The 14,811-nt window shown below is 40.3% G+C and overlaps 1 protein-coding gene across 1 annotated transcript in view; it reads left to right on the top strand.

Moving 5' to 3' along the window:
* Positions 1 to 6,063, top strand: part of SHB (SH2 domain containing adaptor protein B) — a 349,572-nt gene extending 343,509 nt beyond the window's left edge. Inside the window, 1 exon segment of the mRNA XM_074281807.1 lies at positions 1,068 to 6,063. Coding sequence (XP_074137908.1) covers positions 1,068 to 1,251 — 184 coding nt within the window. The 3' untranslated portion in view covers positions 1,252 to 6,063.
* The last annotated feature ends 8,748 nt before the right edge of the window (positions 6,064 to 14,811 follow it).

The following is a 14,811-nucleotide window of genomic DNA, read 5'->3' as shown; positions in this document are numbered from 1 at the left end:
ATATCCAGGGAGGTGCTGGCCTTGTTGCCAAGGCTTATCACCATGACCTTGAAGTAGGATGTATTGTTTCAGTTTACCCAAGTGCTGTGCTTTGATCCTAGTCAAAGACAAGATTTCAAACATAAAAGTTTGGGAGCTCAAAAGATACAGTAAATCCATCGCTGTGGCTGTCTCTGGTAGTTGGCAGGTACTGCTGAGCCCTGGGCTTTGAATGATCAGGAAAGTTGAGATTTGGATTGGCTCAGAGTCTATTTTTTTTTATTTTAATTTATGGGATTAAACAAGCATTTCTATAACGTATAATTTTTTAAATGTTTGCACATGAAACTATAAATTTATTATGTTCAACTTGCTATTCCTTTTAAATATAATAAAGTTATCATATAAATTCCTTTTTTTTTCCTACCCTCCCTCTCCCCACTGTAAAGTTTTCTGCCATTAAACACAAGTGTGGGTGTTTGTGTAAAATCATTCTTTATATACTCTTACTAGTTCTTTTTCTGGATAAAGATAGCATCTTCCTTCACAGATCCTTTGTAGTTAATTTGGGTATTTATAATAGTCAAAAGACTTATTCACTCCAAGTTACTGCCATTAAACCCAAATGTGTGTGTGTTTGTATAAAATCATTCTATACATTCTCTATCAGTTCTTTCTCTGGATGTAGATAGCATCTTCCTTCACAGATCCTTTGTAATTAATTTGGATATTTATAATAATCAAAATGACATTCACTCCAAGTTGTTCTTTAAAAATGTTGCTATTGCTGTATACAGTGTTCTCTTGGTTCTTCTTGTTTCTTTCTCCATTTCATGCAAGTCTTTCCCTGTTTTTCGAAGATCATTGAGTCCATCGTTTCTTACGGGACAGTGGTATTCCATCACAATGGTGTACCACAGCTTGTGCAGCCAGTGCCCCATTGATGAGCATCCTTGCAGTTTCCCCTTCCCTCAGCAGCTAATTCCGGTGGTTCCTGGGACTCTGACTCCCATCTGCTCCTCGCCTGCCTTGACACATTCCCTCCTTGCATACCCTACCAACCTAACCTCTTCTTGCTTTCTTCACAGGAGCAACCAGGGCTTCATGCACATGAAGCTGACGAAAGCCAAAGAGAAATATATCCTGGGGCAGAACAGCCCCCCGTTTGACAGTGTCCCTGAAGTCATCCACTACTACACAACCAAAAAACTACCCATCAAAGGAGCAGAACACTTGTCCCTGCTCTACCCTGTGGCTGTCCGAACCCTATGAAAGGAGGGCCTGTCCACCTCTCCCCACGGATGGAGAAGCAAGGAAGCAAGAAGAGCCCTCCCAGTGCAATGACCCGGAGCCAGGACTGAGGGAGGAAAACAGAGTTACTGCTTTTCACTGTAGATTGACTGGCTGTGTTCTAATCATTAGAGTGGTACTTTGGCCCTCCTGCATGTCTTTAGAACCATGTTTCTATTTAAGGGGATGGAGGAACCATATTTAAATGTGATAGCAGATAATCCAGCTCTACCCCCACCCCACATCTCCTTTTATTTCCTGTGAATTAAAATATTTTCAAATCCAAAGAGATGCCTTCCAGGGTAAACAGAGCAAAGCCGCTTATAGCAAACAGTGAGCTCCAAGGATTTCCATTTCTTTGTTCTCCTGCCTGTCGTGAACTCACACCTGCATATGGAAAAAAAAAAAAAACCCACAATAATAATAATAATGATAATTTTCCACTGGTGCTATACTGTCCCCTATTGATAATGAGAACAGACAGATGCTGGGTCTTTCAGGACCTAGAGAATGACAGCACATTCAACTCATTCCCCACAGGAGTCTTCAGAACTCTGCTTCTTGTGTGTGTGCGCGTGTGTATGTGTGTGTGTCTGCTGCACGTGTGTGCTTGGGTGGATGTATCCTTCCACACATGGCTGGTCAGGCTAATCCAACAAAAAAGTTCTTTCTCTCCCTTGATGTGACTAGGAAACCTTTCTCAATGGAATCATTTTGCAGTAGCAGAAAGAATTCAATTATTTATGACTAGGGAATGTAAATAAAATAGTGGTTTAATATATATTATATATATATATATATTTTTAATCTTTTTTTTTCTTTGGTACAACAATAAATCTCTCTCTATGGGTGTATCTGTTCACTCACAAGTTTCATTCAGAAGCCATGTCAGACACTGTGGCTTCTACCTTATGGTAGTTAGTGCATTGTGGCCAATGTCTTATTAACAGGACTAGGTTATTCCAATGAGAATGCAAAGTGGGGGATGGGGGCGGGGATGGGGTGTGACTTGGGTTCCAGGCTTTCAAAAGGCTGTCACTGTTTATCTCATCTCATTTTCACAAGTAGTGCATGAATGAGTACCACTAAAATAACCAGTTCCTGATACCTAATGTCCTTTTTGCCTCAGGGATAGAAAAGCATTCTAGAAATGGTGTTTCCAGTTCTCTAAGTCAGAATGAATCTTAAGTAGACAGTGGATAGCAAACAGTAAATCTGGCCTTTCAGAGGCCAGTTTGGAAACACCTGAAGGCCAAACTCTGGCTCATTTTTCTAGCTAAATGTATCATCAAGACCTGTATGGGTTCTGTTATCATCTAGTTTCTTGGAAGAAAAAAAATTGACAAAGTTGTGTTGCTTCAGAAATACAATCTGAACCTTCCTCCCTGACTTCCCAAAATCCTGACACACCGAATGGGATAAATGACAGAATTATGACCATAAAAGAATGCAAAACCTGTTCAGAGAGCTCACCGATACTGCTGCAGTCCGTCCCCTATCCTGTCTAATGCTGTATTTTTCCATTTGTAACTGAGGCCGAATCAAGATTATATAACTTGCAATTTAGCATGCCTGAAGAAATTATGAAAATATTTACTATTTAATTCTCCCTTCTTTCACACTATTTCCCACTCATTCACCAACCAGACTTTGGTTCAACATTGAATGGAAAAAAAATTTGGTTTTGGGGGGCAGCTAGGTGGCACAGTGGATAGAGCACCAGCCCTGAAGTCAGGAGGACCCGAGTTCAAATCTGGTCTCAGACACTTAACACTTCCTAGCCGTGTGACCCTGGGCAAGTCACTTAACCCCAGCCCGGGGGGGGGGGGGGGGAGATTTGGTTTTGATTCACCATTTGTTCTAAAGCCTCCAACAGACAGTAACTCCTTGATGGGAAAGCAAAAAGGGGTGGGAATGGGTGGTAGACAGTGGGACCAGAATTAGACCCTGAGCTGAGATCTTTTGCCTGCAAAAGCCTTTGACACACTCATTTGGATTTGTTCTAGATAATCCCAGTGAGAAGAGGAGTAGGAACAAACTTTAAGGCCCTTCAAGAAAAATTTGGACCAGAAATAAGATTGCCCCTTTAGGTGACATAGTTTGTACCTAAATGTTCTGACTTAGAGTTATAGCGGAAGCAAGTATCCTGGGAAGGATTGTTCAGCAATCCCTTTCTCCACATCCACAGACTTTCTCTCCCAAAGAAGTGCTTCCTTGTGCAGGAGGACAGCCTTCCTTTCCTTGCTCATTCAGCATCACAAGGATCACAAGGCTGGGTCCCATTTTTTTATCATCAGATACATTCCATGAAGCCAGATTGCCTGGTGTGATGTGTATTTGCCTGCCCTTTTTTGTGACATGCAAGTAAGTAGACTCTGCACTTTGCATGGAAATGCCAACAAGGGTATAGCATGACAAGGGAAGGTATTAGTGATGTCATCTTTTCCCTCCTCATCTGGGGATGAAAAGAATTATGTCCCACACGATTAACCATTCTCTTTAAATATGCAAGTCTAGAATTATACAAATGTCTACAGCAGCTTTGTGGTCCACCTGATTACATCTCCACAAACTAAATTAGTTTCCTAATCCAGAGGCGGATGCTCTCTTTGGATAATATTAATATAATGGAGGTTGTTTGTTTGTTTGTTTTTAAGCAAAAACGTTTCTTAAGGAAATACTCCACTCCCTATGTGCAGCCGAAATAAAAATAGGAGTTTGTTTGCACTGACTTTGTCTTTGCTTATTGATGTGATCATAAGCCCCAGTGGCTCCCAGGAATCATTATCAAGTTTACCCAAGACTCCTAATCCATTCCCCTTGGTGAGAGCCTAGGAGTGGAACAAGTTGAAGAAGCAATGTGTTATCACAGACTCACTCCCCATTAACAGTTTTTGTATGTGTCTTTTTTGGTGAACCTCTCCCTCTTCCTCTGATTGTGACTGCTTCCTGTCTGTCAGCCTTTATTCATATTTTCTTGAACATCTAACAATTGAGGCTATTTTTCTCTTTCAGAACTAATCATATGTAGATTACTTGGGATTTTTTAGTTAGTTCCAAGCCTAGCATGTCAGCAGCAAGTATTAAAAGTAATAATTAAGTTCTATTTCATACAAGGAGAAAAAGAACTGTTATTGCATCTCAGTGCTTCTCAGTATTTTATCTTTAGGGGAAGGAAAAAAAAAACCTTTTAAATAATTGCATTTCATCTAAAACTCAGAAAATTGATATGTAACAGTGCTGGTGTTGAGGTCAAGAAGACCTAATTCGAATCCCACCTTTTACACTTATTAACTATGTAATTTAGTGGAAAGTCACTGATTTCCAGTTTCTTCTTTAAAATGAGAGGATCAGTGTCCCTTTTAAGTCTAAATCTATGATTTTATGGCATCTCCAGCCACTACACTTCTTATGACACTGTCCAGGAGCACCTACAGATTCAATCATTTGATAAACATAAAGCTGCCATTTTTGATGCCTTTTTTTTTTTCAGTTAGTACCTCAAAGCAAGTGCCCAAAAAACCTGTCTGCTTTCTAGAGAAGAAAAAGAGGGCTTGGGGGGGAAGAAATCCTGATCCCTGGCTCCCAAACTTCCCAAGTGCTTCAAGGATTTGGGCATGAACCATGCAAAGGAAAACCTTGATTAATAAAGGGATCCTTGATGAAGCTGCCCTTTACCAGATTTGTTTCATTTTGAGAGGGGCAAACGGGATTTCATTGATATAGGGACCTGCTAGGCAAATTTGCAACTTTCCAAAGTTCAGCCATTTGTCTTTAGTTCTGAGAATAAATGGCCTGATGTGAGCCAGACAGGACCTAAGTCTTTTTGACTCAGAAGACTGGCACATACTACTTTGTCTTTTTTTTTCCTGAAGGTCATTTCTTAAATTGTCCAGAGCTGCTCCTACAAATCTTGATGGGACCAGGATCCTTCCTCAATTTTTTTGTCATTGCAAGAAGCATTGCATTTGTTCATTCCAAAAGACTTACAATGCTGTCCTCTCACATCAACACTTTGAAGAACAAAATCCTGAGCAAGGATTTAGAGCAAGAGAATAAGAGTTGTTATTTTAGGATGAACAGGTGAAGTCATTTCAGGGAAAGGTTGACCATCAATTCCAGAATGACATGAGTTCAAACTCACGTTCTGCTGTAGCTTTGAACAGAGAGCACTGGAATTGCTCAGGCCCACTGGACAGGTTTGCCATTTGGCTCTCTGCTCATTTCACTAGATTTTTTCTTGGTAGTCGGAGCAGAACATCCCGTAGATATGCAAGGCAATGATTGCACCAATAATCTCACCCCTTCTTCACAGAAGAACCCAGAGAAGGTACGTTACAAGAGTTATCAGGGAATTCTGTCTTACATCTCATGCAATATTTATCCACTGGGGCATCAAACCAATGACCACTGGTAGGTAGATAGAGTGCATCGGGCTGTTGAAATAGAGCCTTTTCATCAAGGTTAATTCACCTGAGGGCCACAGAGAAGGCAAAATTATCCAGAATGACCCAGCTCCATTATGTATGTTTGGTTATAGAATGGTGCCTTCAAGACCTCAGCACTGGTGAAATCTCTTAGGTAGGCAAGGTAGCTCATGAATGCTGTTCTCCCAAGGATTCTTCCATGTGGAATATGTGCCAACTGTACTCGGCTGTTGTGTGTGTCACCTGTCACTTATCAGTCACTGCTGTAAGTTGTGTATTGGGTATCTACCATTTAAAAGTTTCATGGAAACTTTGAATGCAAATTGTGAGTGTTTTCATTCTGTGTAATAAAATGTATAAAGATGTATATTTAATGTGAAACTTTTAATATAAAAGTGTCTTGTTAAATGCATTTAATGGAGCATGGAAATTTCTTTCTTTCAAAGACAACTTAATGATCTTTTATGTCATTTGAATATACTCTGAATAGCTCTCTAAATGGATTCTGACAGCCATGATCCTTTCATTTACCACTGCCAAAATGTATGTAGATATAGATATATATTATTACTCAAACAATCAAATCCATTAATTCTTTAAGCATTCGGGGAAACCGTAGTCCTAACAATCCAGCTAAACAGTAACCAAAATTTACTTTAGTCCTAATGAAAACATTCTTTTGGCCCCATAAAGATATTTGAGAATGTTACGCTCTATGATTTTTATTTATAAATAGAAACATAGAACACTATGAAAATTATTCTTCTGAACCTGAGAAAATAGGGTGCACATGAAACCCAGCCAGACCCCCAGTCTAAACAAGACTTATTACATCACTGATTTTAGGGGTTCCATCATCCCAATGTTAGGCAATAAGGGACAGATGTCATCTCTATTTTGCCCAGAGAAAAACTAAGATAAGACGGTTGAAAAACTTAATTCTGAGCTATATGCCAAGTCATAATGGTTCCAAGAAGAATCTTAGTCTTGAAAAGAAGTCTCTCACCTCTGAGGCCCTTTGTAGGTGGGAACTACAGCTTTGGGCACCACTACTATTTTCCAAAATTGGGAGGGAAAAGAGTTCAACTTGGATCTTTTCCAAGTCTATCCTTCCCACTGCTTGAAATGTAAGCTTCTGGGCAGATGGGCAGTGCTTTGTTTTTTGTCCCATGGATGAATGTGTAAGATTATTGACCATGCTTTCCACTTAAGGTTTTTTTTTTTTTAATGTATAGTAATTACATCTTGGTAAAAGATAATAACACAAATAGCTTATATTAGGGAATCATTTCTTTCATTTTAGAAAACTAAGTGTGGAATATTAGGGCCAAATTAAAATTTCCAGTCTGGGTGGTTATTTCGATCACAGGGATAATAGAAGTTGAAATTACTTCTTCAGTAGTTTGTTTTTTCATACATAAGAGTTTATACTCACCCTATCTCTGTCAGTATATGGTGAGTTTCTATGGCCAAAACAAACAAAAATGTTTCTGTTAATGGCCTGGGCAAAACATGATCGCTAGGTCCATGCTTACAGCTTTCCTAGCCAGAGTTTTCCCTGCTCGAGCACAGACACCAAAACCCCAAGTTACCCTGACCCTAGGATACGGCTCTCTGGTGGAGACCAGAAAAGACCTATTTGGAAAGTGAGATAAAACACCACTCTGGTGTGTGAGACTTTGGGGGTTAAGGGGCTTCTCAGGGACACACAGCTAAGAATTGTTAAGGGTCTGAGGCTGGATCTGAATTCATTCTGTTGCCCCATCTAGCTGCCCCTAATGCACTGATTTATTAAATAATTACTTTGTGCCAGGCCCTGTAAATATTGTTATTGTTTGTCCTTTGTTCTGGGAGATGGCCATGACTTCAGGGAGGTCATGCAGATGAATTGGATTTAAGTGATGGGGGGCTGTGCAAAGTCACCTGTCTCACTTTCTTCTCTGAAATCATCTGGGTCCAGTGACCAAAGATAGATCCGGACAGCTGGAGATAAGATTAAAAAAAGTGCCTGTCCTTGAGGAGTCGGCATTCTAATTGGAGAGACAATAAGCAAATAACTAGATACAAGATATGCATGAAGTTGATGGGAGGTAATTTCAAAGGGAAAGGCCCTAGCAGCTGGGAAGATGATGAAAGGCCTCCATGAGTGGGCAGGATTTGAAAGAAACCAGGAAAAGTAAATAATGGAGGGGAAAGAGAGATTTAGAGATAGAGGGGACAGCCAGAGAAAAGGCACAGAAAGATGGGATATTGTGTGGGAGGAACAACGAGCCGGCGTAGCAGAATCATGTTCAGTGTGTCCGACTCTTCAAAAAAAACCATTTTGGGGGGCAGAGATGCAGGAGGGGTTGGCCATTCCCTTCTCCAGCTCACTTTACAGATGAGGAGACTCATGGTTAAGTGATGGGTCACAGCTAGGAAGTGTCAGGCCAGATATGAGCTTAGCAAGACTAATCCTCCCGACTCCAAGCCCGGTATTTTCTCCATCCAGCTGCCCTCGCTGGATCCTACAGAAGTTAATTAGGGACACAGATCCCATCACGAAGCTTCTCTAACCAGAGCTTGCTCTGCCCTGGCACAGACATCAGAACCCAGAGTTACCACTACTCTAGGATGCAACATTGGAGTAAGTTTTTAGCAATGAGTAGGTCACAGTCTGAGCTTGGAGATGGGGACTGAGACTGAGAGACCGCCGCACTTTCAGTCCGGGTGACAGTCTCAAAATAACAGCGGCATCTCACCCTTTGCCATGTTTGTTCATGATTTGCCATAAACCTTCCATAGAGGATAATAATAACTCACATGGATGTAATGCTTCAAGGTCTAAAAAGCATTGTCCACATAGCAGCCCTATAAATCAAGTGTTGAAAGTCTAATTATCTTCATGTTATAGGAGAAGAAATTCACTTGTGATGCTAAATGGTTTACCCAAAATAACCCAGTAAGGGTCAGAACTGGGATTCAAACTTAGATCTCTGCAAGCTATACATCCTTTGTTTTTTCCCCTATGCAAAAGATGTAGAGGAGTCCAGCTCTCATATAAATTGATTAAAGATAGAGAGAGAGACACACACACACACAGACAAAGAGAGACACACAAAGAGACAGAGACAGAGACATACAGAGGGACACAGAGACAGAGAGAAAGGCAGACAGAGATGAGAAATGATAGAACAATGATAAAGCTGAAGAGATACAGAAATAAGTTCCTCTATCTAGTCCAATCACAGAAAGGAACTGAAACTGGCACAGCAGAGTCTGGTACTGGGTTCTTCCAGCACCAAATGATCCTGAAGACAATAGATGGGAATCAGGAGCCAGCACAAGCTTCAGGAGTTAGGACCTGAAACCTTCTCCCACACGGTCCCATCAGAACAGAAGTAAAGGAGAGGGTCAGTCCTCCTAAGTCACTGCAGAGAGCTACAGCAGTGGGTCGCTGGGAGCCACAGCAGGAGACAGGTGTCTATACCAAGAGGTATTCCAGGAAGCTGGAGACCAGAGTAATCTCCAGTGTATCACTAGAGCATGGCAGGGCTGCATCAGGGAATGGAACCAACTGCCATGTGGGGATTACACAGAAGAAGACGGCAAACTTCAACAGATGGCAAGGATACTGAGACAGAAGCCAGAAACTAAGAGAGTGGTAGAGCCTACTACTAGCCATCCTACCAGAACTGGGGCAAGAACAGCATCCACAATATGGAAGAGATAAGAACATATAAGGTCTACTCAACTTATCCAAAAGCAGGAAAGGGAATGGAGCCCAATCCCCTACTGGGACAACACACATCCCAAGACTGGAGCTAGTAAATAGACGAAAACAAGAAACATAATGAAAAAATATATGGGACAAGAAAGCTCAAGAGGTACATTCATAAGAAGAAAATAACCTCCATATGGACAAGTGGGACTGTAGAGAATAAAATAGTTTAGGATTACAAAAGTGGCTAAAAGAAGTGATGCAAGTGAGGAAAAATGGAATTAGAATTAGTCCCATCCAAATCTTTTGATCCTAAATCCATGCATCTTTCTAATACATGGCACCAGCTCTCATACAGTATTTATCTAATACTTCAAAGATCTTCAGTTTCATTGGATTGAATCATCTCTACACCATCATCAATCAAAAGCCCTCTTCACCTCAAGAATTGATATTGGCTGTACCCTAAAATTCATCATCTTACGGCCAACCTGGTTCTCTGAATTTCTCTCTTCTGGTGTTCCTATAGTGACCAAAAGTCATATGGGCCTTCTATATAGTCCTATATAGAACTATATAGTGCATATATATTATTAGTGCATATAATCTGCCACAGTTTATCTTCAGTTCTAATGTGTAGAAAGAGAGAGAGAGAGAGAGAGAGAGAGAGAGAGAGAGAGAGAGAGAGAGAGAGAGAGAGAGAGAGAGAAAGGGAGGGAGGGAGGGAGAGAGAGAGAGAGAGAGATGAGACACAGAGACAAAGACAGACAGAGACAGAGAGACAGAGGAGAGAGAGAGAAGAGAGACAGATAGATAGATGGATATAGAGACAAATAGATGGATAAAGATAGGTGGATGGATGGATGGATGGATGGATAGATAGATAGACAGACAGACAGACATAAATAGATAAATACATAGATAGAATCTAATTAAGCCTTGGTGGTGGCCACTATTCTGATACTGCTCAAAAAATGGATCTAGCTGGAGCTTTGCTCACCCTGGGAATTATCCAGCTCCAGCAGTGGGGTAGAAGTGCTGAGGAAGCTATGAAGTGTCTTTGGTTCTCAGAGAAGGGGTGACCTGTCTCCTACCTTTGCCTCTCTCTGCAGAGAAAGGCCATTCTATTATCTAGGAGGTCAGGTTTATTATGGATTTATCCTCTCAGAATCAGGTCTCAAGCCCCTGCTTCTAATAAATCTCACCTCTTCCCCCTTTTCTATTCTTCACTGAATCCCAGCTAGTCATATGATACTGGCTAGATAGGGTCTTTCCCCAACAGAAGCAGACAGGCATTCAGAGATACTGGATACCTAGTCTCTTATCAGAGGAACAATAAAAGTCATGAATGGTAGCTAATAAAACCCAAGGATTTTAGACCTAGAGCTAGAAGAGCCCTCAGAAGCTCTCTCCCAAACCTTTCATTTTGCAGATGAAGAAAGCCAATGTTATTTCCACTGTACCACACTCTACCGCATGACTTCAAGCCAACAACCTCTTCCAAACCCAGGCAACCCACAGATGGTACACAAGTTGCAGTGAACTTTTCAGCTCAAGAAAAGTATAGTTTAGTTTGGTTATGGTCACTCTTTTTGTAAGGGAGAATACAGATAACAGAAGTCTCAGGTACTCAAACCTCAGTTCTTTGGTTGGGACTTGGATTTAGTTGAAGCAGGCAAGATCCTACAATTAGTGGTTTTCCTTTCAGTGTTTTGCTGCTTTTTTGTGATCTATCACTTATGAGTCTAAGGCAGGACAGGACTGACAGGCAGATCAAGAAAAAAAAAAAAAAAAAAAAAAAAAAAAAAACCTACCCTGATCACCATCTTCTTTCATCAATCTCTAATTTCTTCTTGACTTTTCAGCTTTATGGTCAGGGCTGACCAGAAGCAAAGTATATTTATCATAGGAATGTCAATTCTATGCCATGATGAGGAATTAAAATGAGACTTTAATGGAGGATATAGATATCTAGTTATTGTGTAGGATACACAAGTATATGTTATATATAATATATATTTATGTATGTGTGTGTATATATATATATGTATGTATATACACACCCAGAGAGAGAGGGAGGAAGAAAGAGAAATCCATTTTACAGAGTCATAGGCTCCACAGCCCTATCAATTTGGCCAAATTGCTCTTCCTCACTCATGGCATTCCATCTTCCCCTTCTATACCTATTCACAGACTATTCCCTATGCCTAAAACATACTCCTTCATCATCATCACCTAATAAATCTCTAATATCCTTCAAAAATCTGACCAAATGATACTTTTTACATGAGACTTTCCTGATACCCCCCAAAAAATACCACCAGTACTCCAGTTCCCTTTAACCACTTAACAGTTAGCTTATAGCTTTTACAAACGAAGTTTTACTTCAAAGGTATAGCAGAAATAAAGTTATACACATACCCCTCCAACCTCTCAGGGGAATAATCCTTGCTTTTTCTTCTTATCTCTGGGGAACGGAGAGGGGATTAGGTTTACAACATAGCTCTGTTCCTACATAGCAATAGTCCCACCAAGTTACAACCTCCAAGTCCTTCCTGAGCTGGCGTTCTGGGACCTTGTCTTTTCAGGGCTTCCCATCTGCCCTGGCACCCTTGCTCCAAGGTGCTTATGGCTCAAGGTCCTGGGTCTGAGATGCCATCCCCTACCACCTAAACAGGAAAAATGAAGACCAGAATTCCAAATCTGTTTCTTGAAGTCAAAGAGCCTAAAGAAAGGGGACTATGGCCCTCTCTCCACCCAGTTTAGTACCAGGAGAGAAAGAGGAACAGAGAGAGAGGCAGAGACAGAGATTGTTCCAGTATGCTAGTTTTAAAGACACAGGCAGTTCCACTTGGCTCCCACCCATGTGGAAGGAAAACACAGAATATCTTCTCCCAGAAGCAGGTCCCTTGCATCTCCCACTTGAGTGATTTGAGTATGTGCCAAAGCTTTATTATACACATATAGTTTAAACAATAAAAATTGACCTTTAATTGGATCTTCCATTTAGAAATACTGCATTTAAGAATCTTCTTTCAGTGTCTCATCATGATTCTCTCTGATTCTAGTTTCTTGAAAGTTTTCCCAGTGGAAAGTAAGCCTTGACAGACTTTTAACAACCTAAAAAGGCTTAAAGGATGGACCTAGCAAAGGATTAATTTGTCTGTGTGTCGGGGGGTTATATTTCAGGTTATAACTTAGATTCATTACCTCTCTGTCAGAAAATAAGAATCATACTTCAGCATTTCATTGCCAGTCCTTTGGAATCAGAATTGGTCATTTTATTGATTGGAATTCTTAAATTGCTCAAAGCTAGTTTTCTTTATAATGTCATTATTATATTGCATCTCTTCCTAGTTCTGTTTACTTCATTATGTAAAAATTCACAACATTCTTATGGAATTTTCTGAGATTATCCTTTCATCATTATTTCATAATGATGTTTCTTTTCTTTTTTTTATTCCTCATGAGGTTTTCTTTTTTTAATATAAAATTTTTTATTTTCAAAATATATGCATAGAGTTTTCCACATTCTCCCTTGCAAAACCTTGTATTCCAATTTTTTCTCCCTCCCTTTCCTCCACCTCCTCCGCTAGACAGCAAGTAATCGAATATATGTTAAACATGTGCAATCCTTCTATACATATTTCCACAATTATTGAAAAATCAGATCAAAAAGGGGGGAAAGTGAGAAAGAAAACAAAATGCAAGCCAACAACAATAAAAACAGTGAAAATACTATGGTATGATTCACACTCAGTTCCCACAGTTCTTTCTCTGGGTACCAATGGCTGTTTCTATCACAAGACCATTGGAACTGACCTGAATCATCTCACTGTTGAAAAGAACCCTGTCCATCAGAATTGGTCATTGTATAATTTTATTGTTGATGGGTACAATGATTTCCTGGTTCTACTCACTTCATTTAGCATTAGTCCATGTAAGTCTCTCCAGGCCTTTCTGAAATCATCTGGCTGATCATTTCTTATAGAACAATAATATTCCATTACATTCATATACCATAATTTATTCAATCATTCTCCAACTGATGGGCATCCACTTAGTTTCCAGTTTCTTGCCATTATAAAAAGGGCTGCCACAAACATTGCACATGTGGGCCCTTTTCCCTCTTTTAAGATCTCTATGGGATATAGGCCCAGTAGAAACACTGCTGGGTCAAAGGGAATGCACAGTTTGGTAACTTTTTGATCATAATTCCATACTGCTCTCAGAATGGTTGGGTCAGTTCACAACTCCATCAACAATGTATCAGTATCCCAGTTTTCCCACATTCCCTCCAACATTTGTCATTATCTTTTCCTGTCATTTTAGAAAAACTGACAGGTGTGTAGTGGTATCTCAGAGTTGTCTTAATTTGCATTTCTCTGATCAATGGTGATTTAGAGCATTTTTTCAGATGACTAGAAATGGTTTTAATTTCTTCATCTGAAAATTGTTCATATCCTTTGACCATTTATCAAGGAGAATATTAGCAAAGGATTATACAACTGATATCTAAGAACCAGCCTAATTTCAAAAAGAATCGTCACCAGATTGGCCTCCAGGGTAATGAAGAATTTCTCTATCTTGGTAACCTTTGAGGGCCTTTTACCAAGTCCTAGAAGAGTTGCGCTCCTCATCACTGGAAGAAATACCCACACCAATGAAATACACAGATAGTTGAAAACTTGATGTCTGTAAGACCAGGAATAGTTTTCTCCATTGATTAAGTTCAGTGATTACATCATGACCAGGAGACTGAGTCACTTCTGTCCAATATGAGGTTTTTTGGGTTTTTTTGTCTGAGACTTGGTATTCTGTATAACCGTGATTTTGAACTGCAACTCTGACCAGTTTCAGACCTATCCCTATCCCTGAAGAATCCCTGATCTCGATCCCTATCGAGAGATTTCTCAGTAAATGGTTTGTTTGTCCATGAAAATTATCTGGAATGTTTGAATTATCTGAATTTGGCTTGTATCTAACTCTTCAGTAGGGTCTTTAGCTTTCTTGCAAACATCAGTTCAATAATAAGCATTCAAACACATAGGATGGGTTTATGACAAAACAAAAAGGAACAGAAAAATGACTCGGCTAGCAAAGGAATAGTAATAGCCTGCTTTCTTCTGCCTTACCCGAGATTCAGTCAAATTCCTTGCCTGGAATGCTGGTACTACATCGCCAAGCTCCCTCTTGGGCACTGTGTTCTCAGTCTACTTCTGGAGGAACCATTCTCTCTTTCTCCAGCACTCCCCCTCAGTCTAGATCCCCTTCTCTCCAATCTCTGCTTCTCAGTTAGATGGATTTCTGCCCAGCTCTTCCTGCTCAGCATCCCTACCACAGCCCTACCTGGCCTCCGGAACATGGCTCCCCTTGCCTATTAACTACTGCCTCCATCACTGATTTGCAATTGTC

The sequence above is a fragment of the Sminthopsis crassicaudata genome, chromosome 1, assembly GCF_048593235.1.
Source record: "Sminthopsis crassicaudata isolate SCR6 chromosome 1, ASM4859323v1, whole genome shotgun sequence".
NCBI lineage: Eukaryota > Metazoa > Chordata > Mammalia > Dasyuromorphia > Dasyuridae > Sminthopsis > Sminthopsis crassicaudata.
The sequence above is the reverse complement of the archived record's forward strand: the minus strand, read 5'-3'. Positions and strand labels throughout refer to the sequence as shown.